This window comes from Netta rufina, assembly GCF_964035555.1.
Source record: "Netta rufina genome assembly, chromosome: 11".
NCBI classification, from domain to species: Eukaryota; Metazoa; Chordata; class Aves; order Anseriformes; family Anatidae; genus Netta; species Netta rufina.
The window spans coordinates 11,708,761-11,730,501 of NC_140134.1; the positions used below are offsets into that span (position 1 = coordinate 11,708,761).

General features: G+C 48.8%; 1 protein-coding gene across 1 annotated transcript; it reads left to right on the forward strand.

Annotated features, from left to right (window-relative positions):
• The first annotated feature begins 1,592 nt into the window (after positions 1 to 1,592).
• On the forward strand, positions 1,593 to 20,700 carry SORD (sorbitol dehydrogenase). Its single transcript, XM_084293676.1, has 9 exons — positions 1,593 to 1,688; positions 4,873 to 4,906; positions 5,621 to 5,785; positions 7,947 to 8,106; positions 10,413 to 10,531; positions 10,987 to 11,052; positions 16,523 to 16,698; positions 17,528 to 17,649; positions 20,338 to 20,700. Exons 1-9 carry the CDS (start codon positions 1,629 to 1,631, stop codon positions 20,501 to 20,503), a joined length of 1,068 nt encoding a protein of 355 aa, XP_084149802.1. The 5' UTR covers positions 1,593 to 1,628; the 3' UTR covers positions 20,504 to 20,700.
• Positions 20,701 to 21,741: the final 1,041 nt, after the last annotated feature.

A 21,741-nucleotide genomic window follows, 5' to 3' on the forward strand; every position in this document is an offset into this window, starting at 1 on the left:
CTCCTGCCTCTACAAAAAGGTGCTTGTCTGCCCAAACACTGGCAAGGATCCACCTTCCTCCACATCTTGCTGCAGGGCAGGGAGCAAAGACTTGTCATGTGTTGGCTGAGGGTATCACTGCACCTTGAGAAGAGCCAGCACCACCAGCTCCTCCTGGAAGAGGAGAAGACGGCACTGAAGAACTTTAAATATACTGGGCTCTTCAAAGCATCCCCTGGTGTGCAAAAGCACATTTAAAGCAGCAGAAAAGTCACTTCTGCAGTAAGACAAAGCACGTGGGGACTGCAAGACACTTTTTTTAGCTTGCTGAATGCACCTGCCATCAGCTCGGCCTGTTGCTCTGGGCCCGTTTGTTACATACAGAGGAAATCTTGGTGTGTGCTGCAAAATGCAAGGAGCCAAAGCTGCTATTGCAAGGGAGCTCTGAGAAATGGGAGCGGTTTCAATCAGAGAAATTATCTGGGACAAACACTGAGCCTGTGAGAAATTTCCTGTGACAAAAGGAAGGATTAGGCTGCATGGAAATCGCCAGCTTCATAGGCATCCCTGGTCATGCTTTATTCTGGGCAACTCTGCTTATTCAGGCATTTATTTGAAAATCAGCAGTTTCCTCTGCAAAGTGTAGTTTGGAGGCTAACAGCACTACGTCCCACAAAGGGGAGCCATGAGCTGGTGCCTCAGAAAAACGAGCGTGTTCAGGAGGAGATGGCCTCTCACCATCTTTCTGCAATTTGCAGAAATGTAAATACTCTGGCTTGTTCCACTGAGGACTCATCAGGAGCTGTGCTGGTGTGTAAACACTGAGTAACACGTTTCGTCACGGCTTCCCTCGTACACACGCTCCTGCCCTCATTATAACCACAGGGACAGCTCATGGCCACTGATTACGCGCTGACTGTTACTCTGATAAACGTTGCCATGAATGACTGATACAGCTGACCCCGATATGAAGACAAGAAACGTTATCAGCCCCAGTCTGCCTTCAAGGTCACACGCAATTACAAAAAGGAAAGTAAGCTCAGAGATACTCCCATTCATGTAAGCAAGCAAATACAGCAGGAAAACGTAGTAACATTAGAAGTTCGAGCTATTTTTAAATGGCTCTGCGAAGTGCTGCATGACACATCCTGAGCATTTACTACTATTATTATTATTTTTCCAAGGAAGTGCCAGCTCAAACAGCTTTCACTTCAAGCTGCTTGGGGACACCGGGGTGAGCGAATTCCTTGATACCTCTGCCAACGCTGCTTGCAAAAGATCTCGGATGCAAAGCACCTTATCGCTGAAACTTCCTGAAAGCCCAAGCTTTTTCCCCAAAAAGCAATCCCTGCCACCGAGCTCTCCTCGTTCAAACCGTGCTCGGAGAGCACTCCCCGCAGCGCGGACCAGGCCTCGGGCCCGCATTTTGCTGCCTTAAAGCCCAATTTCGAGGGGTGCCCCGGGGAGAAGGAGGGGGGGACGAGGCCTGAGGCAGGCCCGGGGCTGCAGGCACCGAGCCCGCGGGGCCTGGGGGCGGTGCCGGGCCCTGCGCGGAGGGCGGCCGGGGGCAGAGGGCGGCCCCCACCGGCGGAGGCCCCGCCGCCGGCCCTTGGACCCGGGCTCCGAGCCCAGCCGAGCCGAGCCGAGCCATGGCGGCGCCGGGGCAGAACCTGGCCGTGGTGGTGCACCGAGCCGGGGACCTGCGCCTGGTACGGGCCGGGGCGGGGATGGGGACGGGCCCGGGGCTCGGCTCGGCTCGGCGGGACCCGGCAGCGGGGACGGCTCCGCAGCGCCGCGGCCGGGCCCGCGGGGTTCGGGGGGAGGCGGCGCGGCCTCGCCGGGGCCCCCGGGGCTGCGGGAGGTGGCGGCCGGGGCCGGAGCCGGGGCCGGAGCCGGAGCCGGAGCCGTGCTCCCGGAGGGCACCCCCCGAGCAAAGGCGGCCCGGAGGGGGCGAGCCGGGAGCGGCGGCGTGCCTCGGCGGCTCGGTTTGCGAGGGCAACCAGCGACAGGTTTTTGTGTTTTTTTTTTTTTTTTTTTTTGGATACCCAAGCAGCTCGCCCTGTTTTACCTCTATTTTACCGTGGCTGCGCAAGGCGAGCAGCACGTGCCCGAGGGCAGGCGGTGTTGGCGTGGGTTCGCTGCCAGCGGTGACACAGCCGCAGGCTTCGCTGGAAGAGCCTGCAGCAGCTCGCCCTGGCTTCCACGGCGAGCAAAAGGCAGTGCCACGGCGGGTGCCGCCTCACCTCTGTCTGTGTTGTGGTGTCCGAAGGGGCTTACACCCAGATGTGAATTTTATTTGGGGTTTTCTCACTGCTAGGGACATCAGAGGTGGTCATCAGTGCACCCCTGGCAGCTCTTCCGAGCTGTGATCCTCTCAGGCTGCTCCGTGTTTCTCTTCCACAGTGTGAACGGCCCGCACTGCTTCGCCCCACTGATCACATGAGGAGTTTAGACAGTAAACTCTGATCTGCGTTATTGATAGCTCAGGTTAGGTGAGATCATCTTTCCTGTAATGCCCACCCCACGCCCTTCTTCAATCTCGGGGACCTGTTTGCCATTGGAGTCACCGTGAGTCACTCAGCAGCTGCTCTGTGTTACCTGAAAGTGTATTGGCGGCTGTTTCGGTAATTTTCCTCTCGATCTTCTGCAATTGCAATGGGCTCTCATCTGCTGCCACTTCAGGTTGTATTGTTTCATATGCATTTACCATATCTTCACGAAATGTGCCTCCTTTCACAGAGAACACTCGCTACATCTCCCTTACATCCTCACACCTGTTACTGTCTCTGAACTTCTCCATGAACAATGGGCAGCAAACAGAATGTGTGTCCAGAAAATGCTTCCAGCTGGGTCACTCAATATTTTACAAATCAGATGGGAAGATTTACTGTCCACCAAAACATCTTGTTTTCAGTACAGATATTACTGAAGAAAGAAACACTTTTTTTTTTATTATTTTTTATTTTTTGGAGGGGGGAGCTGTGAAATGCCACGTATACATTTTCAGCTAAAAGTTGTGTTTTTTTTTTTTTTTTTTAAATCTCTAGCCATGGACTGTTCTGTTTGATCTCTTTGAGATATCTGAGGCGGTCTGTGCCTTTGATGTGTTACCAGACTGCACACACATCAGACATTTTCTACGTAAGGGGCTACATCTAGATCAACTTCTTTTAAAACTAATGTTCTGTGCTGTGCCCTTGGTGGGACAACACAAACATCCCCCACAAAAATAAGGGCAGTTCTAAGCATTGAAAATTTCAGTAGGTTGGGCTGTGCTTCCATTTATGTCCTAGTCAACAGAATTTCGGCCATGCTGACCACAGGCAGCACTGTTTTAATAGAGCTGCACTGTGTGAGCTGCATGTATGCATCAGGTTTTGTCCAGCTTTCCCTTCCTTGCCCCATTGATGTGTCCCCTGGTTCTCAGTTGTGATGCAGTCCCTGTGTAATCAGTCAGCAGGGTTGTGGTCTTGGTAATAGATGAGCTTCAGGATTGTTCTGTCTGTTTTTGCACTCATTAAATTTAAATTTGTTGCTGGGATTTTAATTTTCTAGATTTTTTTTTTTTCTTTTCTGATACCTAGATTAGTGAAGTAGAAAGAATGGGTTGAGAAATACCGCTGGGGTTGAGAATGCAATTTAATTAGCTTAAATGCAAAACAGCACTCCTCAAAAGCAGGGGGGAGTACCCCACTTTCTCTGCAGTAAAGCAGCAGAAAATCCCATGTTGTTGCTTCTAATTGGTGTAGTTAGCAGCTATAAAGTGATTGTTCATCTCATGAATCCAGAGATCAATTTCCTTGCTAAGATGCTCTTGCAGAAAGATACAGCCAGAGGTAGCACTGCAAGGGACGATAACCAGCCATGGGCTCGCTGTTGTGATGTCCACCAAATTCTCCCTATTAGTGCAGGCTTTAAACAGGAGCCCTGTCAATAAGAGGTCTGCTCAAAGGTCTTGTGCTCAGTTTTGGGCTGTGGGCAAAGGGCGCTAGGATGCGTGAAAATGTGAGCAGCAAGTGGGTTCTAACGAGTTCGTGGTCAGCACAGCAAACTTTGGTGGGGACTTTCTTAGAGATGTGACCTTAGGGGTGGGTTTCAGGTGGATTTCTTGTGGGTTTGAAAACAAATGGAATGTATTCCCGTTTTCTTTCTTGAGGTTAGGAAGAAATGTATGGCTGAGCCTGTTTAAAGCTGGGAAATTCATGGGTCCTTTCTGTGTTGCAGTAGATAACTCATGGCCAACAGCCAGCCCTCTGCAGCTATTTCTAAAAGCCGACATTTATCATTTATCCCATGCAGATCTGTCATGGCAATTACAAGAAGAAGACATGACTTTAAATGCAGTTTACAGTGTATTTACAATTGTTTTATACAACTAGTTGTTATTCTATGGTAAAAAATATTTTCTGTTATTTATAATATTACAGACATTGAAATATTACCGCTTCACAGACACACATAGCTCGGAATCTTCCTGGTTATGTAAGATTGATTTTTTTATTTTCTTTTCTCAGTGTGTGGGGTGAGGGATTCAGCTGAAACTTGAGGCTGTGCCAGGGCAGGAAAGTTTAGTACGTGACTCTTGTCTGTGCAGGGAAGGGGGAGTTACTGCAAAGTAAGTTAGAGAGTAGGTTTACAAACTGACTGTGTGCTCGTTCCTGCATGCTCACGTTACACCTCTGTGCAAGAAAAGTGAGGTGAGCTTAGCGAGGAAGTGTGGACTACACACTGATACCCTGCTTTGTTCCACAGCAGTGTCTTACCAAGCAGGCAGAACCAAAAACCTGATCGGCATGTGGACTTGACTGATGTACCCTGGACTGACTTTCCACAAGGTTTTCCTGTTGCTGTGCACAAGCACCTGAATCCTTTTCTTTTTCTGTTTGTCCACAGGAAAACCGTCCAATCCCAGAACCGGGTCCCAATGGTAGGTCTAGAGCTGACTGCTTCTGCCTGCTGCCTTTGCCAATCTGTATTCTCACTCTCTTTTGTCTCTCTATGATACTACAAACATAAAATATTTCTGAGAAAGTATAAAATAATCCAAGAAAAAAATCTGCAGCTGAAACAGATAATGCTTTGTTTCCCTTTGTAAAGAATTGCTGGAGCAGCCACAGATATATCCCATTATCCAGCTTTTTTTTGCATCCTGTTTCTTCAGTTCATGTATTTGACATTACACAGCTCTTGAGACTGGTCAAGTGATCTAATTGTAGGACTAAATATTAGTAGGCCAGGTGTATGGGCTGATGGGAATTTGATTCACTCACTCTCTCCAGGGATGAAATTGTAGCTTAGGGAGAAATTAAATGGGCTTACTCTTTTCTTTTTGCTCCAATAATAGTCGTGTCCCTCCTAGATTGTATTAGCTTTCATTGACAGGGGTCTTCCCATATTTTAAGCTTTCCTGAGGTGCAAATCCTTCTGTAGTTTTATATTTCAGCAGGCGTCTCATGAATATGCCATCTGTCCTGAAGTGTGTTTGTGTGGTTCTGGTACGTTTATTCAGTGCTGGTAAATGTGGATGTTTCACCGCTGGTTTGGCCATGGTTCTGGGGTGCAGGGACAGCAAACATGACTCTCTCCCAGTGCTCAAGAAGGTAAGTTTTTCTACAAGGTACTTTTCATCCTGTTCTGGCAGAGGTCCTCCTGCGGATGCATTCTGTTGGGATCTGTGGATCTGATGTGCACTACTGGCAGCATGGTCGAATTGGAGATTTTGTTGTAAAGGATCCTATGGTGTTGGGGCATGAAGCTTCTGGGACTGTCATCAAAGTGGGATCGGGAGTAACTCATCTGAAACCAGGTGATATGGATCAAATTTCTCTTTTTATTTGTTTTCCTGCTAATCAGTTCCTGTGAACGCAGTGATATGAGGCTGTGCCTTTCCATGGTGTTAAGTTATCTGGTGTTATGAGCTGTGAATTGCACGATCTGACCTTCTCCTCCTTCCAAGAGTGCTACAGTGCTATGCATCACCCAATGTTGCTGCAGTGACTTATGGCTTATGGTATTTTTTAGGAGTATCTTGATATCTTATTATATCTTGAGCTGCTCTGATCTTATTTTAATGCAGGTCAGAGTGCACAACGATAAAAGGTGCCTTTTGAACTAGCTGGAGAAAGCTTCAGAAACCACGTACTCTTGCCAACAACCTGCTGTTAATGTTTTTTCACTGTGTGTGTTTGTGAAGGAGCAATGGACCTCCTGCAGTGGAGAGAGGTCGCTGGAGCAACTGGACCAGGCCCTGTGTTGTGACCTCTACAGTTTGCTGTGCTCATGAATGTCCTAGAAAATGGAATTTTGCAGTTTGCTTATGACTGCAAGTTAGGCAGAGTGAAGAGGACAAGGGAGAGTTGGTAGGCATTGCAGAGGGACTTTAAGGGTGCCTGGGCAATGGGGTGCAGATGAAATTCAATGCAGATAAACATAAAGGTGCCCATGGCAGAAGAAACCAAACCAGCTTCGTACCTAAAATGATGGGCTGACCATCACTGCTGATGAGTGAGGCTGTTGGCTCTGACTCAGTGTGTGGGAATGTTGGCTCAGTAAGGGAGAAAAATGCAGATCAGTGTTAGGAAAGGCTCAGAGCACATCGCCACACCTCTCTGTGCATCCCCACATCTGGAGCTCTGCGTGCAGGTCTCTTCTCCTCCTTTCCATAGCAGTGTAAAAGAAGTGAAAAAGATTCAGAGGACAGCAAGGTGGACCAGCAGATCTATGACAACTGACTAAGCTAGGAACTCAAGCTAGGAGCTAAATGGACAGCTCCAGGTTACATGACAGAGGTCTGAAAGCTAATGGAGGACGGGGAGAGGGTTGTAATGTTAAACAACCTTTGTTATCTAAATATTATAAATATTATCTTAAATACTATCTTAAAGATAATAAAGATTGCATTTTCTCTGGCTCTTCCAGCTTAAGAGCAAAGGACAATAGAATCTGGGTGTGGTGTGCACCTAAGATGTAGCAGACCTACCTGGCTCCTTGGCAAAGGATCATAAAAGATGCTGAAAGATTACGTGGTGGAAGTTGACAGAGGTGGTGTTGATGGTTACTAAATACAGAGAAACCACACGTTTGTGATTCCCTAGAAGTGAATATAACAATGCTGGGAGAAGATTCAGCATATCCTGCTCCTCCTCCTACTGGATGTTCCCTGTGTGCCATATCTCCGACGGTGTAGTGGGCTAGAATGGATCTTTTCTTTGATCCGTCCTCTTGTTTGTCACTGCGCCTGATTAGGAGCCTGGCAGAGAGGTATACTGAGAGATTTGGCATTGGCTGGCTTCCTCTGCCAAATAAAAGGGGCTGTCTTGTGTCCCTTGTGTACTTGCAGGTTGCAATGTGGTCCCATGGTTGTTTGCCTTAGTCCATTCTGCAATTAAATAATCATTCTGTGTCCTGCAAGATGTGTCCTTCCAGCCTGGACTACACTACTGTAGCATCAAGATATCTCTGTACCCTGTTGAGCTCTGCCTGGTTCCTGGGTGCCACTTCTGCATCTTGAGTTCCCTTGCCAAGGAACGGGTCCTTCCAGCTGGCAGCTTGGTGGCCAGCAGAGCTCCCCTGCTCTGGCATAATTATTTCCTGTTCTGACTAGAGATTCTGAACCAAATGTGAGTGCCGTGTGATTGCTTGGGGTGAGGGCTGCCTTTTCATCTGCTAGGATTGAGTGCATGGCAGCTGGGGAGGGGTTTGTGTGTGACTGAGCCTCCATCTGCTCAGTGTCTGTGCCTGTGAAACACCAACTCTTTTCATGTAACTGTGAAGATCTTGGTGGTGAGGCCACTGTAAAGGAAGTGTTAGGAACTTGCCTGCTGCGTGCAGTGTGATCTTTCTCAGTTACCAGATGTCCCTCAGGCTTCTGTGCCAGGGTTTCATGCTCTCTTTTGCGGTTGTTCTCAGCTACGTGTACCTGCGTGCCCACCTTCTCCCCGAGTAACAGTCTCCTTTCATCCTGGCAGGTGACCGAGTGGCCATCGAGCCTGGCGTCCCGAGAGAAACGGATGAGTTCTGCAAAACTGGCCGCTATAACCTGTCCCCAACCATCTTCTTCTGCGCGACACCTCCCGACGATGGGAACTTGTGCCGCTACTACAAGCACAGTGCCAGCTACTGCTACAAGTCAGTCGCTGTGCCCTCTGTGGAGGAATAGATACTCCCCGGGGGGAATAGCTGAAGCAATTGCCCTTGGCCCTTTTGAGTGTCACAGTGAGCGTTCTTTACTTGAACTCAACATTTTTTATTGCTTTCTGATCCGTGACTAACACTCATAAGGCTTGGATGGTAGCCACTTTGCAAAGGGTTTATCAGGCAGGTGTAGCTATCCCCTCTGGTGCCAGACATAAGCAGACATTTCTAGCATGTTTCTTGGGATGTCGCTGTTGTTTTACCCTATAATTGCTTTCCTTTCCTTATTTGGTCCCTGCTTTCGATTTGTTTTCTGTTGTCTTTTTATATCTTTGCCTTCTTACACTGCTGTCTAAAGGTCTTTGATTGCTTGAGCTGAGCTGGCTTTATTGTTGCTTCTTAGGAAGCACGGTATCAACTGCTGACACTTCACTCTGGCATTTGAAACAAAGTCATCCTAGTTACAGCAGGAGAGGAGGAGAAAACAGTGTCTTTGCTAAGCTGATCTTTTTATGTGCCCCTGAGAGGCTCCACTAAGCTGCCAGCATCACACATCAGTTTTCATATGCAGTTGATTAAACTTGAGTGTGCTTTTAATTGTGCCAGGACTGACACGTTTGCTTAAACACAAGTGCATGCTTAAGTCCTCTGGCAAATTAATATGTTAGAAATTTGCATAAGCCTCTGCAATGTTGTACCCACCTAAATGCATTTACACAGGGAGTTAAAAATACTGTAAGGTACTGGTCCCGTGAGACTGGTCTCTCTCTGGAGCTTTTGTTTCTCAGACTGCGTGGAGCATGAGAAGGAAGGGAAGAACAGCTTCTTGAGCATCCCCAGGATTTGTCTTTGGTGTCTGCAGAGGTAGCGTTCAGGATCAAGTTATTCTGAAGTAGGCATTTGAATGCTTTTACTTCTCATGAGAGTCTTCATGCAGGAAGCTCCTTTCCAAGTGGGTCACAGGCAGCTGCTGGCAGAACGAGATGCTGGTCTGCATGGGCCCAACTTCTTGCTGCCCAGGCCCACTATCACTGGTTCTTGTGTTTCAGTAAAATAACATTTGCTAACAACATATCACAAGTTTCTGGGAGTAACTGGCTGGTTTGTAGCTGTCTCCTAGGGAAAGATCTGTTTTTTGTTTGTTTGTTTGTTCTTTCCCCACTGTGAATAATTGGGGATATTACGTAGCTAAACGTTTTTTCTTAAGCTGTGAAACACAAAGCCTGTCACTCCTGGGCTCAGCTCAGCAATGCCATGGTCATCTGATGCAGAACATCAAGAGCAGGAAGTTGTTCTGCACAGATTTTCCAGGAGAAGTTGATGACGGAGCTCAGTGGGCTTTTGCACATTTGGGCAGGTATTGGCTGTCCTTCTGCAGGATGTGATGCCAGACTCTCAGGCAACCAAACTCTTGGAGTCAGCCTCCTGGAGATAAGGGACGTATGGATGTCTTACAGCTGCCTTCCCATAACTGTCGTTTACATTACTTTGGCTTCTTTTGGCCTGGCTGATCTCTGACGTCAAGCTTCCCTGGGCTGTCCTGGCACCTGCTGTGTGAGAGGCTACACTGGTGGTTTTCTGGAAGTCTGCGATTTATTTCTCATAAAATGTCAGCTCAGAAGGGTTTCACACCACTGCTTTTTTCTGTCACTTCTGCTTGCTGCATTACACTGCTGTTTCCGTCCAAAAGGTGTTTTGATCCCTTCTGTACACATTTACCCTGGTTGCTGGGAGGGTGCACAGCTGGAACCAGTCCACTGTTTGAAACACTTAATGCATTATATCCAGGGCACAATGAGGAGAGCTGGTTCTGGCTGCCTTTGCTTTATGTGTCATTGCCATTGGCTTGTCAGGCAGCAAGATGTTTGCTGATCTCTGGAGGTAGATGACTTGGCCCAAATGAGGGGGCTGGGATCTCACTGGTGGGCCCCAGCTGTAGGGCAGCATTTGGGATGATGCATTTGCAGCTGCATGGTTTATTTTCCAAATGGAAGGAGCAGCAGAAGAGTTTTAGAGTTGACTTGCCGAGCACCGGACAGATGGTATGGGGAAGTTTGTGGGTCCCTCTGTTTGGTGCTTAGGCAGACCTCACTGGTAAATGGCTGAAATGTACTTGATGGTAAGAAAACATAACCTGGATAACCTGGAGTGCCTTCCAGCCCTGCACTTCTCAGGCCGTGGGTAAGAGTGTATTTTGCAGCTGTGATTTACACCTGTGTTTGGTTTTCAGGTATCAGTGTTTTCCTCACCACCTTCATAAACCTCTTTGGTGACTGTTGTTTTGTGTCTGGCTCTTGCAGGCTTCCAGATAATGTCACCTTTGAAGAAGGGGCCCTTATTGAGCCCCTTTCGGTGGGAATCCATGCCTGCAAAAGAGCGGGAGTCACTCTGGGAAGCAAAGTCTTCGTGTGTGGCGCTGGTATGGTCAAACATACTCAGTCCTTGGGTTCTCTGCCAGCTGTGGTGTGGGGGGCGATGGTCAGGGTGCAAGCTGTGCTTCTAGGCTCAGCTGTAAGTGTGGGTCATGGCAGATTACAGGGATGCCAGAGGGCCTCAAGTCTGTTCTTGCTCATGCTGTGCTATAACACTGCATTTTGAGCAGCCCGAACACAGAGTACAAGGGGCATACTGCTCCTTCCACCTTGAGGGAGCAGAGAAGTGGGTGGTGTTTTCACTGCAGAGTCCCTCTTGTCGCAATACTTTGTCTCACTACCCTGGGATTGAGGTGATGCTGTGATCCCCGAGCTGCCCACCTGGAAACACTTTCAGAGCTTCCTTTAGCCCAGGAACATGGCGAGCTCTGGGCACCTTCAGAGCTTATGGCTGGTGCTGCCTGACAGCTGTATGTGTTCTTTTTCTCCCCTTTGTACCCAGGACCAATTGGCCTTGTTAATGTGATTGTTGCCAAGATGATGGGTGCAGCAACTGTGGTAGTTACAGGTAAGTTCTTTAAACACTTACTAGAGTGCCTTTTTTCCATAATACAGCAAACACTTTGAATAGTTCCTTATTATTCCATCGGGCATCCCAAGCACGTCCCATTTCCTAGGAGAAGACATGGATCTTTGCATTAATTGGAATCTATAAAACATACAGGTTGCAACTGGTATTTCTCTGCTAGGTCAGCAGACCAGGCTAATTACTTCTGCTTTCTAGCAGAGACAGGTTGTGCAGGGGGAGTTGCTGCAGTGCTTTAAGAATAAACCAGGGGCTAGTGAGCGGTCCTTGGCTCAAGCCCTAGACTTCTGTCAGCCTTTGAGGAGGCCTGTTGAGAAGAGGCAATGCATCTGTATGACAGGCCTTGTAGTTACAGATGCTCTTCTTGCTCCTGGTGCCTCTGGTCACTGGCTGTTTTCTTTTCATTTCTGTTTTGAGCTCTTGACCTCAGTTTTCAGTTTTTTGGTTTGTGTTGTGCCTTTGACTCATAGGTCAGGTTTTCTTGCTTATTATATTTCCTCTTCTATGTCATGCCTATAAACATTAATTTTATCTGCTTCTAATCATCACCTTGATAAGGCAGGCAGATCCAGCATGTTTTATACCCTGCTTGGTGCTATTCTTGGAACTTTGCTATGAGCAGAGTCCTACCTCTTGTTATGCCAAGTGCTGGCCTCTACATAGTATTTTCAACGTCCTTTCTGTGTCCAGCCACATTGTTCCCCTCCAGTCCTCCTTTGCTGTTCTTGCTGCTGTCCTGCTCGGGGGTTCATTTTCCACTGAATATCTACAGTGATCAAAATGACCTTTTCAGGCTCCCTGCATTTCAGAAATCCCGTGTCCTGGAGATATCTAGTCCAACTAGTGTTTGCAGACATGTTTTTGTTTGGCTTGGTCTGGATAACCTCTGAAGTTGGGGAACCCACCTGTCTGGGTACTAGTTCCAGGACTGCACCACCTCCTAATGAAGAAGCTTTTCCTGGGGTCCATTCTGAACCTTCCAGACTGCAGTTTGTGGCTCTTTTCATTTTCTGCAGCAACTGAAACGTGTTCATAGTCTGAAGTCCCAACCTGGCCTTTCAGAAGGCTGTTCTTCAATCTTTCTGCTTTGAACGAGGCTCACTTTGACCTCTCAGTTATTGTTTCCCAGTCTTCAGGTTGAGAGACAGAATTCAGGTTCCACCCTCTTGCCTTTGCGGAAGCATCCTTCAGTAGTCGCTCATGTCAAAACCTAAGGCAGATTGTTGCCTTCTCCTCCCCAAATCCTCTTGCTGCCAAGTCTGGGGCATATTTTGCTCTGCTGGCCCCACCCTGCTGGGGTGTGCTTAGTGGATGTAATCAGTCCAGGCCTTACATTTTGCTAAGTGTTGTCATCTGAGGATGATGGTTGCTATAGCAGGAAGATCAGCTCTACCTCTTGAATCACATCTGAGGAGCCTTGCTGCAGAGCTGAGCTGGTGCTGGGGCTGGTGGGTGACCCAGTCCTTGGGTGGGGAAGGGCCTGGTGAGCTGGCAGGGGGTGGTGGGGCTGCTGGCTCACCCTGCTGCTGCAGCCCTGCTCCTGTCCGGGCATATTCTTCCCTGCAGTGCAAGGAGCTGCTGTTGCCTCAGTTTGTGAACTGCTTCTGGAGCCTTTGGTGGTCAGGTCTGAACAGTGCCACTGGGCTCCAGGCGGCCATAAGAAACCAGGTACTGTTCCTGGTACCTGGTTTGTAGGGTGAGCAAGCTTGGCTACGTGAATTAACCCCTTTTTATCTTTGAGCCTTCATCTTGGCAATGATCTGGACCTGTAGGCATCTCCACATCCCCCACCTGACAGGCTGAGATGCTCAAAGACACCCATGTAGGTGCTGTCTCTAGTCAAATATTTGTACATTACACGAGCTGAGAAAAGAGTTTAGTTTGGCTTGTTGCCTCCGGGGAATTTGCTGCGCTTCTCAAGGAACTGCTTTTTGCGTCAGCTTCAGGAACCCATACCTCTGAGGTGACTGTCTGCTCACAAAGGCTCTCTTGTCCTTTGCTATCAAATTGTTTTAATTCACCGCACAGAGATTTTATGATGTGTCTGTCTGTGAAGAGCTTTGTCTGTGCAGCGCACTGAAAGATCATTACTTTAAATGTTTGTGTTTGTTTTGAAAAATTACATGCAAATGCAGAAATAGCTAGAAGAGTTTTCTTCTGAGCTGGGGAGAACTCACCTCCTATGACTGTACTGAGTGCCTTTGGCATAGCTGGATTCAGTGAATTTGAGAAAGCTGCATCGCTGCTGAGGGGTCGGGTCCCTTCTCTGTGACTCCTGAAGAAAGGCTGGCTTTTCCAAGAGGCTTAACAGTTGGCCATACCTTTCCCAAAGGCTTGTGTGAACCAGAACTTGGCTTTCTTACCAGCTATGGCAGCTTACCTGGTACAAAGTATTAGTTCTTCTGATAACTTGTGTTCTTCTCCCAGAAGTGCTTTAACCCCAGCAGGCTGACATTTTTCCTTTTTAAGGGGCTTTTAATGTATTTAATGACATGTTGGGTGCTGAAGCTGAATTTGTTCATGGCTCCTTGTTTCCTATTCCCTCATATCTACAACTTTCTCCGCTCCATTGCTAAGGGTGTGCTTGATATTTATGGGCAACCTTCTCCTGTCCTTCTGCCTTGCTGTGGACATTGTTGTTGCTCTGAAAAGCTGCTTTTCTCCTTAAAGGCATGTAAAAGAGCAGCCTTATACCCAGCAAGTGAAGTGACAGTTTGGGTATTTGTATGACAGTATCAGGCTGTCTTGTTTTGCTCTGTCACTTAAAGTACACTTAGTATTTCCTAATTAAGGGAAATTATTCCCCTTGTGCTGTATAAATCTGAAGTCCTGGGTGCCAATGCCTCTGAAAATCCTGGAAGTCAATGTTACAGAAGATGAATAACTGGACTGAATTCAGCTCCTTTATGAAGGATGATCAGCACAGAACATGTAAGAGCTTCAAGGATATTTGCTGGTTAAATTTACTCATTGGCTTAAGTGTGATTTGATAACTTCTGGGGGAGTGGAGACACAAGACTGGGCTACTTAGTCTGGCAGTGAAAACGTTAATTAGCTCCAGCAGCCAGGAAGTGAAAACAAATTTCTGCCTGAAGGCAAGATGCAACCCTTTAACTCTGTAATTGACCGGTTACCCAAGAGCTCTGTGGGGTTCTGCCATGGTAACGTTTAGAACCTGAACGACTCTGTCCTTCTAAAATCTCACAAGTGTCTGAGCTTGGGACAATACGATAGCCTTCTCATTTGACAATGTGCAGATCTGGCAGCTTTAGGAAATGCTGAACAGTGATTCACTTAGGCCAAGCGCACAAAAATGTTACCAGGGTCCTGACTGAGTCTGATGGTATTGTTGCTGTGTCCTGCATTCCTCTCCTATACAAAGACTTCTTGATGAGTGCGTCAGAAAACTAGATGCCAACTGCAGAAGTTTGGGTTTTCTCCAGAGACTTTGCTGCCTGGGAGCTCCTTTCGTGGTCAGTTTGAAATGCATTGGCTGGCAGGGTGGGCTGTCTCTTCCTTTGCTGCAGGACACTGCCTCTGGGTGTATTTCTGCCAAAAAGACAGCATAAAATACATTAGCAAATGGGCAGCAAACGGTTGGATCCAGCTACGTGTGCTGCAGGCTGGGGTGCTTCACAGGGAGCATCCTTACTGTACTGTGAGATTTGAGAGACACCAGCCATGCCAGGCAGAACTGCTCCTTAGCTCTGCAAGTGCTTCAAACATAGCAGCTCTTGCTGTTCGGGAGGTCTCCGGGTGCAGCTCCATGTCAAGCGTGACCACGCACGTGGCCCGGGGCCCAACGCTCGGAGCTTGGGAAGGGCAGAGGTGACTAATGCCTCCTGCTGCCACAGGAGAGGAAGCTCACTGCAGGGCTTCCAGGGTGATGCTGCGCTTAGTTTCCATCCTTGGGTTTTCCTACATCGTCTGCTTTTTATTACCCTTTGTTCTCCCTTCTTGAAACTCCCTCCGTGGCTTTCCTGGGTGCTCATCTCGGTGGGTGTGCCTGCAGCCGGCCTCCCGAGCCCTCTCGCTGCCGGCAGGGACACGTCCATCGTCTGCCCTGGCAGGAACGTCACGTTCCCCACACGAGGAGCAGGGCAGGTCCTCTGGCCTTGCTTCCTTCCAGTGCTGGGTCTGAGTCAGAGCGGCTCGTGTCAGAGCAGCAGGCTCGCCACGGCTGTAGCTCTGTCTCCAGTTCTCCTGCTCTTCTCCCTTAATAGTTTTCCCCACTCCAGCCCCATCTCTGACTTCTCTGAAACTGGACGACGTGCTGTGTCCTGGTGAGAAGGGTGTTTTAGTCTTTGTGGTGGGTGTGCTGTGAGTCCTGGAGAGAAATATTCCTCTGGGAAAGGCATGATTTTCTCTGTCTTCAAGCCTAGGACCTCTGGCAGGAGACATTGCCAACCCCTCAACCTTGGGTGTAGGAAATCTTGGCTGCTATAGCCCAGTTTCCACCTTTGATCCAGGCTTCTTTTCTAGTGCAAACACACGCCCCTCTAGACAACTGCTTTGGCAAAGAGATCATCTCTGCTTGAGAAATGCTGCTTCTTTTCTGCTGTCCACCTCCTCATCTCCAGAGATGTCCCTGTCACCAGTGCTGCCTGGTGTTTTGGGTAGCGTCATGTGAAAGAAAGGACACACGCAGCATATCTGTGGGCATTGGGGAGCAAAGTCAAAGCGACCATATCTTAGTCTGCAGGTGCCCTTGAGAGAGATGTGCTTGATGGTATCAGCAATAGCCAAACGCCTTGAGAGCCAGGGAAGGAAAATGCAAAAGAAGTGAGTGTTGGGATGTTTCAGATTAACTTGCTGAGCTTGTGCACTGTGTTTTTCATACCATCCCTTTTCACTAGTGGACTGAGGTCCCATGTGAATTAGTAAAACTGCCTCATGAAAGAGTGATTGCCAAGAGGCAGTGAGCAACAGAGCAGCACTATTCAAACAGGGTGAGCGTTGTTCCTGTACTGCCTTATGCCTTTTCCTGCCCTGAGGAAGAACACCCTCCCCTGTAACTGGAAGGACTCTGTTATCTCCTAGGTCTTTCAAGTGTCCTCATTGCTCACACTTCTCCGCTTTCCCAAAAAAATGAACAGGTCTCCTCTTTACCTCCTCATTGAAGCCTGAGTGAATTTCAGGTAGGAAATGTAGACAGACTGTTTCCTTTCCTAGTTGTGTGCTGCCCTGTGAACCCATGTTCAGACCGCAGAGAAATATGCTTCCAGCAGGGCTCCTTGATGGTGGCCATCAACTTCCATCCAGGCTGAGAAGCCCTTTGGTCTGGGTGGGCTACGTAAGTTCTTGAGAACTATCTTGAGGTACGTGACAGCTGGTCACTGAACGAGGTCGTCCTGCTGAGATGTCGGATGGGCAGGAAGCAGATTGCAAGCTGAGGTCCTTGCTCCCCCTCTGGTTTGTATCATGCTCCAGTTCGTGACGTTTTGTCTTTCAGATTTATCTGCCTCTCGCCTGCAAAAAGCCAAGGAGGTGGGGGCAGATTTCATCATTCAGGTAAAGAACGAGTCCCCTCAGGAGGTGGCCTCCAAAGTGGAAAGTCTGCTTGGCTGCATGCCTGAGATAACAGTGGAGTGCACAGGAGTGCAAGCCTGCATCCAGGCTGGCATTTACGTGAGTACCCCTTGTTCCCAGGCGAGAGCAGTGCTGGCTTTTGCTTTCTCTTTCTGGGCTGCAGTGGTGGGTGATGGTTGTTTCACTACCCCTGTGCTTACTTCAGTGTGTTTAGTGCAGGGGAGAGAAGGTGCTTGTTAGACGACAAACCAGGAGAGGTGATTCAAAAAATTTGGTCTTTGCAGACAGCATGCAAATAATTGTCTGATTTGCTGCTTACTGAGGAGACCGCAGTAACACCCCAGACCAAAGCATGGCAACGCAGCAGTGCCAGGGAGCTGGTACAAATAGGACAGCGTCTTTCATTATGTCCCAATAAGGAGAATAATTAAGAAAATTAATTCCATCAGGTGGAGAAAGCAGTTAAGGACAGGATATTTTGTTGTCATGAACTGCATAAAGGGAAGATGTGGATAAGACTCTTCTCAGAGGCTGGCAATGAAAGGGCAAGAGACAAATGGGACAGGCTGCCAGAACAAAAATTCCAGTGAAACATCAGCCCCTTAGATGTTTTAAATCTCTGCTACTGAAACCCAAAGGTACTTATTGTACTTCTAAGTGCCAGTCATTTTTCAGAATGAGATTTAGATACCAAAATCCTTCAGGGATTTTCGAAAGATTGTTTTTTAAGCCTTGTTTATCTCATGTTTCACACTTAGAGCCTCCTGACAGCATCCTGCCTCTCCCCAGCTTCTCCACCGTGCCTCAGGCAGTCCATCATACAAGAATAGCTTTATTTATTTATTTATTTTTTTACAGACAACTGAGCAGGCTCCGGCAACTAATTGCATTTTGCAAAATGTAATGCATTTGTGTGTCTTTTCTTCAGGCCACTCGTTCTGGTGGGACACTGGTGCTGGTTGGGCTGGGGCCTGAGATGGTGACCGTGCCCATCGTGAACGCTGCCGTGCGGGAGGTGGATATCCGGGGGATATTCCGCTACTGCAACACGTGAGTCTTGTGCAGGGCTGGGTGGGCTGATGTGTCTGGGTCTTTCATCCTCGATGTCCTCTAGAAATTCTTGTTCTCCACAAAGAGAGAGGGCATGGAAAAGGCTGTTTGTCCATACAGTTGGTTAAACCTCATTTCAGTCACTCTGAAATCTGTCTGCAGTGCAGACAGTCTGCCTGATACGTCTTGCATTTTATCCCTTGGTTCTGGGTAGAGCCCTTCACTGTAGACTTGACCACAACAACCAGCCCGCCTACAATCCCATTTCACACATCATTTGGCACAAAGAAAGGTACAGACACAAAAAACCCTTGCTCTGCTGCAAGCAAGCAGGCCAAAATGAAAAAAAAAACAAAACACCCATACTTAACATTTGTGCCCTGTAGAAAGGAAAGTCGAGGTACTAGAGGTGTTTTGAATGAGACTGACTTGTCCACAAGTGAGCTGACTCATTGAGAAGACTGCCTGAGAGCAACACAGCTTTTAGCTGCTTTCAACCCTTTGTGCTGGGAGGTGTTTAAGCAGCAGCGTGGCCTGGTACTGGCCTTTCACACTGCTTTGTGAAAAGCTGTCTGCATGCTGCCTTCCTAGGTGTTGTATTGTCCATTCTGAGGCAAAGGATATGGGGAATCTTAATTCTGGGCAAAGAGTCAGAATCCCAAATGCCACATCCTGTGCCAAGCCATGCATACCCAACCTTGCTGGTGGTGCCTGGCTCTGCTTGCCTTGCTCGTCATGGAAGGAAACCAGATCATCAGTCTTGGTGGAGATCAGTGCATACTTGCATGAACAAGAGCCATGTTTAGTCTTCATATTTTGCTGGAGCTGAAGATATGTCACCAGCCAGTTTGAAGGCATATGCGCTCTCTACGGAGAACTGAACTGCACAGCTTGCAAACAAGCAGGTCTTTGAGCATACTGAAAGTTGGCCTAGCACTGAAGGCAGGAGAAGCCCAGCTGTCCTCTTTGGTCTTGTTACAGGGCTTGAGACACAGCATCGCACATTTGCAGCCTAGCTTCTGCTGTGCTCAGAGCTTCAGTTTCTTGCTAGCTGAGCAAGAATCATTGCCTAGTCTCTAGAGGTTGATTTCCAGGAAAGCTTTATAGGATTTAGTCTTAGCCACTGCCAAGCTCCTTCTTAAAATGAGAGATGTCTTCAAGTATGCAGTTTGGGAATTGGATTAGCTGCTGCATCTCCCATCATTCTAATTTGGCCCAACAAAATGGAATGGCAAGGCAATCAAATTGAGTGAGTCTCTGCCAAAGAAGAGGTTGGAAGCTGACAGGATTCTCTTTTCTTCTTCCTGCACTGAGTTGGTGAGTCTGAACTCCACAGCAATCATTCTGCTAGCAAGGAGGCAGAGCAAGAGGAGAGCAGCATGCAGCAATTTTGTTTTTAATTCAGTACTTCAAATATACATTTTTTTCCTTTGATTTTCACTTGCTCAGTCTCCTGAGGATGTGTATTGGGTTTATGTGGCAAGGACTTGGTAGCAGGGGGCTGTAGGGGTGGCATCTGTGAGAAAAGCCCAGCAGCTGCCTCATGTCAGATCAGAGCCAGCTCCAGATGGTTCAAAAAAGGGACCCACTGCTGGCCAGAGCTGAGCCATGAGTGATGCTGGTTGTGCCTCTATGAGAGCACATTTAAGAAAGGGGAAAAAGCAAAAAAAACCCAAAAAATACAGAGTGAGAACCAACCCAAGGTGAGTGCAGCAGGATGGCAGGAGGTGCTCCAAGTTCCCCTGTGGCCTGTGGAGAGGCCCCTGGTGGAGCAGGCTGTCCCCCTGCAGCCCATGGGTCCCACATGGAGCAGATCTCCACGCTGCAACCCGTGGAGGAGCCCCTGGTGGAGCAGGTGGATGTGGCCTGGAGGAGGCTGCGGCTCATGGAGAGCCCCCGCAGGAGCAGGCCCCGGGCTGGAGCTGCAGCCCGTGGAGAGGAGCCCACGCAGGAGCAGGGGATCTGGGGGGAGCTTCTGCCCGCAGGGGACCTGTTTGCTCCTGGGGGATGGACCCTGTGGTATGGAGCCATGTGGGAGCAGTTCTTGAACGGGGGACCCCATGTGGAGCAGGGGCAGGGAGGAACTGTGAAGGAGCGGCAGAGACGAAGTGTTAGGGACTGACCACAGCCCCATTCCTCTGTCCCCTGTGCTACTCAGGAGGAGGATGTGGGAGAGGGTGGGTGAGGGAAGGTGTTTTCAGTTTGTTTTTAGTTTCTTATTGCTCTAGTCTGGTAGTGATGGACAATAAATGACATAATCTCCCTATGCTGTGTCTGTTTGCCCATGGTGATAATTGCTGAGTGATCTCCCTGTCCTTATCTCAACCTTTGAGCCCTTTTCATCATATTTTCTCCCCCTTTTTCCTCTAAGGAGGGGGAAGTGAGAGTGGCTATGGTGGACTTTAGCTGTCCAGCATGGTAAAACCACCCTGGGGTGAAACACAGCCAGCTGTCTGCGTATAGCCCTGCCTGCCTTTATGGTGCTTGACAGCCCAAAGCAGTTGGTGTGTCCCAGCTCACGTACATGATGCTTGAGGTCCCTTCTCCAGAAGATCATTTCCAGGCAAAACTCCCTTGGTTGCCTGGGCTGAGGAAATTACTGTAATGAAGCCAGGCTCCTCTATGCTCTTTCCTTAGGGCTCCAAGCTGGTGACTGCTCTCATCTTCTGCGCGCTGTTTCCCTTGCAGGTGGCCCGTGGCAATTGCCTTGCTGGCATCCAAGCGGATCAATGTCAAGCCCTTGGTCACACACCGCTTCCCCCTGGAAAAGGCTCTTGAGGCGTTTGAGGCCACGAAGAGGGGCGAGGGGGTAAAAGTTATGCTGAAGTGTGACCCCACTGACCACAACCCCTGATACGCCGCGGTGCCCGGCCCTCTCCCCATCACACCGCCTGCCTGAGATGAGAAGCATGAAGCCACAGGAGGCTGATGTATGGCTGATGCATGTTTCCAGTCACTTTATGCAGGCAGTGCTTTGTAATAGAGCTAAAAAATCAAACGATAATGAGGGTGGATGGCACTGAGGGGTGAATGATTTGAATATTAGCAGGCAGATACAAATGGAGAAAAAATAGGAACTAGTTTGAATTAAAACACTGCTCTTCGATTAGATGGGTCACGCAGATGGCTCTTCAGCAGACCACACGTGGGTGAGCCTGGGTCTCTCTGCATGTGCCACACAGCCTCCCGCATGGCCACGGGTTTGTCTGCACAGACAGACTGTGGGAGGCTGTCACCAGCTGCATGGGTGAAGTGAGGACAGAGGTGCTTGCTGCAGCTCTTCCCACATGGCTGTCCCTGGGCGTGGGATGGCCTTGTGTGAGCACCCTGCCTTGCAGCTGCACCTTCCCTCAGGGACTGTAACAGCCTGTGGAACAAAACCCAGCCAGCCTGTCTTGGCAGGGTGCATCTGTACATTCAGGTCGTTCTCTCCATGTTCTTTACAAACAGCAAACTGCAGGCCCCAAAAGCCCAGGGCTTTTTCAAGGAGAAGCTAGGCTGGAGGCCAGCTGGGACCATATCTGCTGTGTAGTCCCTTCCAGCAGCTCCCTCTGGGGTAGAAAGGACCGCTACAGAGTGGGCTGGAGTGTTTGCATGGACACGGCCCTGTCTTTGGTTTGGAGACCAGATCCTGGTCCTAACGTGGCTCCCAAGGAGGGGCTGCTGGTGGGGGCCACAGCTTGCTTTTAGCATGGGGGGACATGCAGTAGGAGCACATCACTCAAAGGTTTTACCACTATGAAGGAATTGTAACTCCTCGGGTGTATCAGCCCTTCCTGCTGAATTAGTGAGCCATGAACGAGGTACTAAGCGAGGGGACAGGTTGCAGATAAAACATAATCTTAGATTGCAGTCATGCTAATTTTAATACTAGGAGATCAATCTGAGATCCCTTTCTTGGGCCGGTACTGGACTTTCCACAATAAATGCTACCTACCTGGTGTCTCTGTGTCCTCTGAAGTGTGGGATGGGTGGTTTGAAGGGGTCTGTGACTTTGGGCCCCGGGGAGGGTGTAGCACCTGGGCTGCTAAGTCTCACCAGGCTGTGGGAGAGCTCAGCAAAACCTTAAATGAGCCAAGTGCTTATGCATCA

Excerpts from the sequence above, each read along its gene's own strand:
- SORD (XM_084293676.1), top strand. The coding sequence starts at position 1,629 with ATGGCGGCGCCGGGGCAGAACCTGGCCGTGGTGGTGCACCGAGCCGGG. Across the intron at positions 8,107-10,412 it reads AGTGCCAGCTACTGCTACAA|GCTTCCAGATAATGTCACCT; the intron begins GTCAGTCGCTGT and ends TGGCTCTTGCAG. Across the intron at positions 10,532-10,986 it reads AGTCTTCGTGTGTGGCGCTG|GACCAATTGGCCTTGTTAAT; the intron begins GTATGGTCAAAC and ends CTTTGTACCCAG.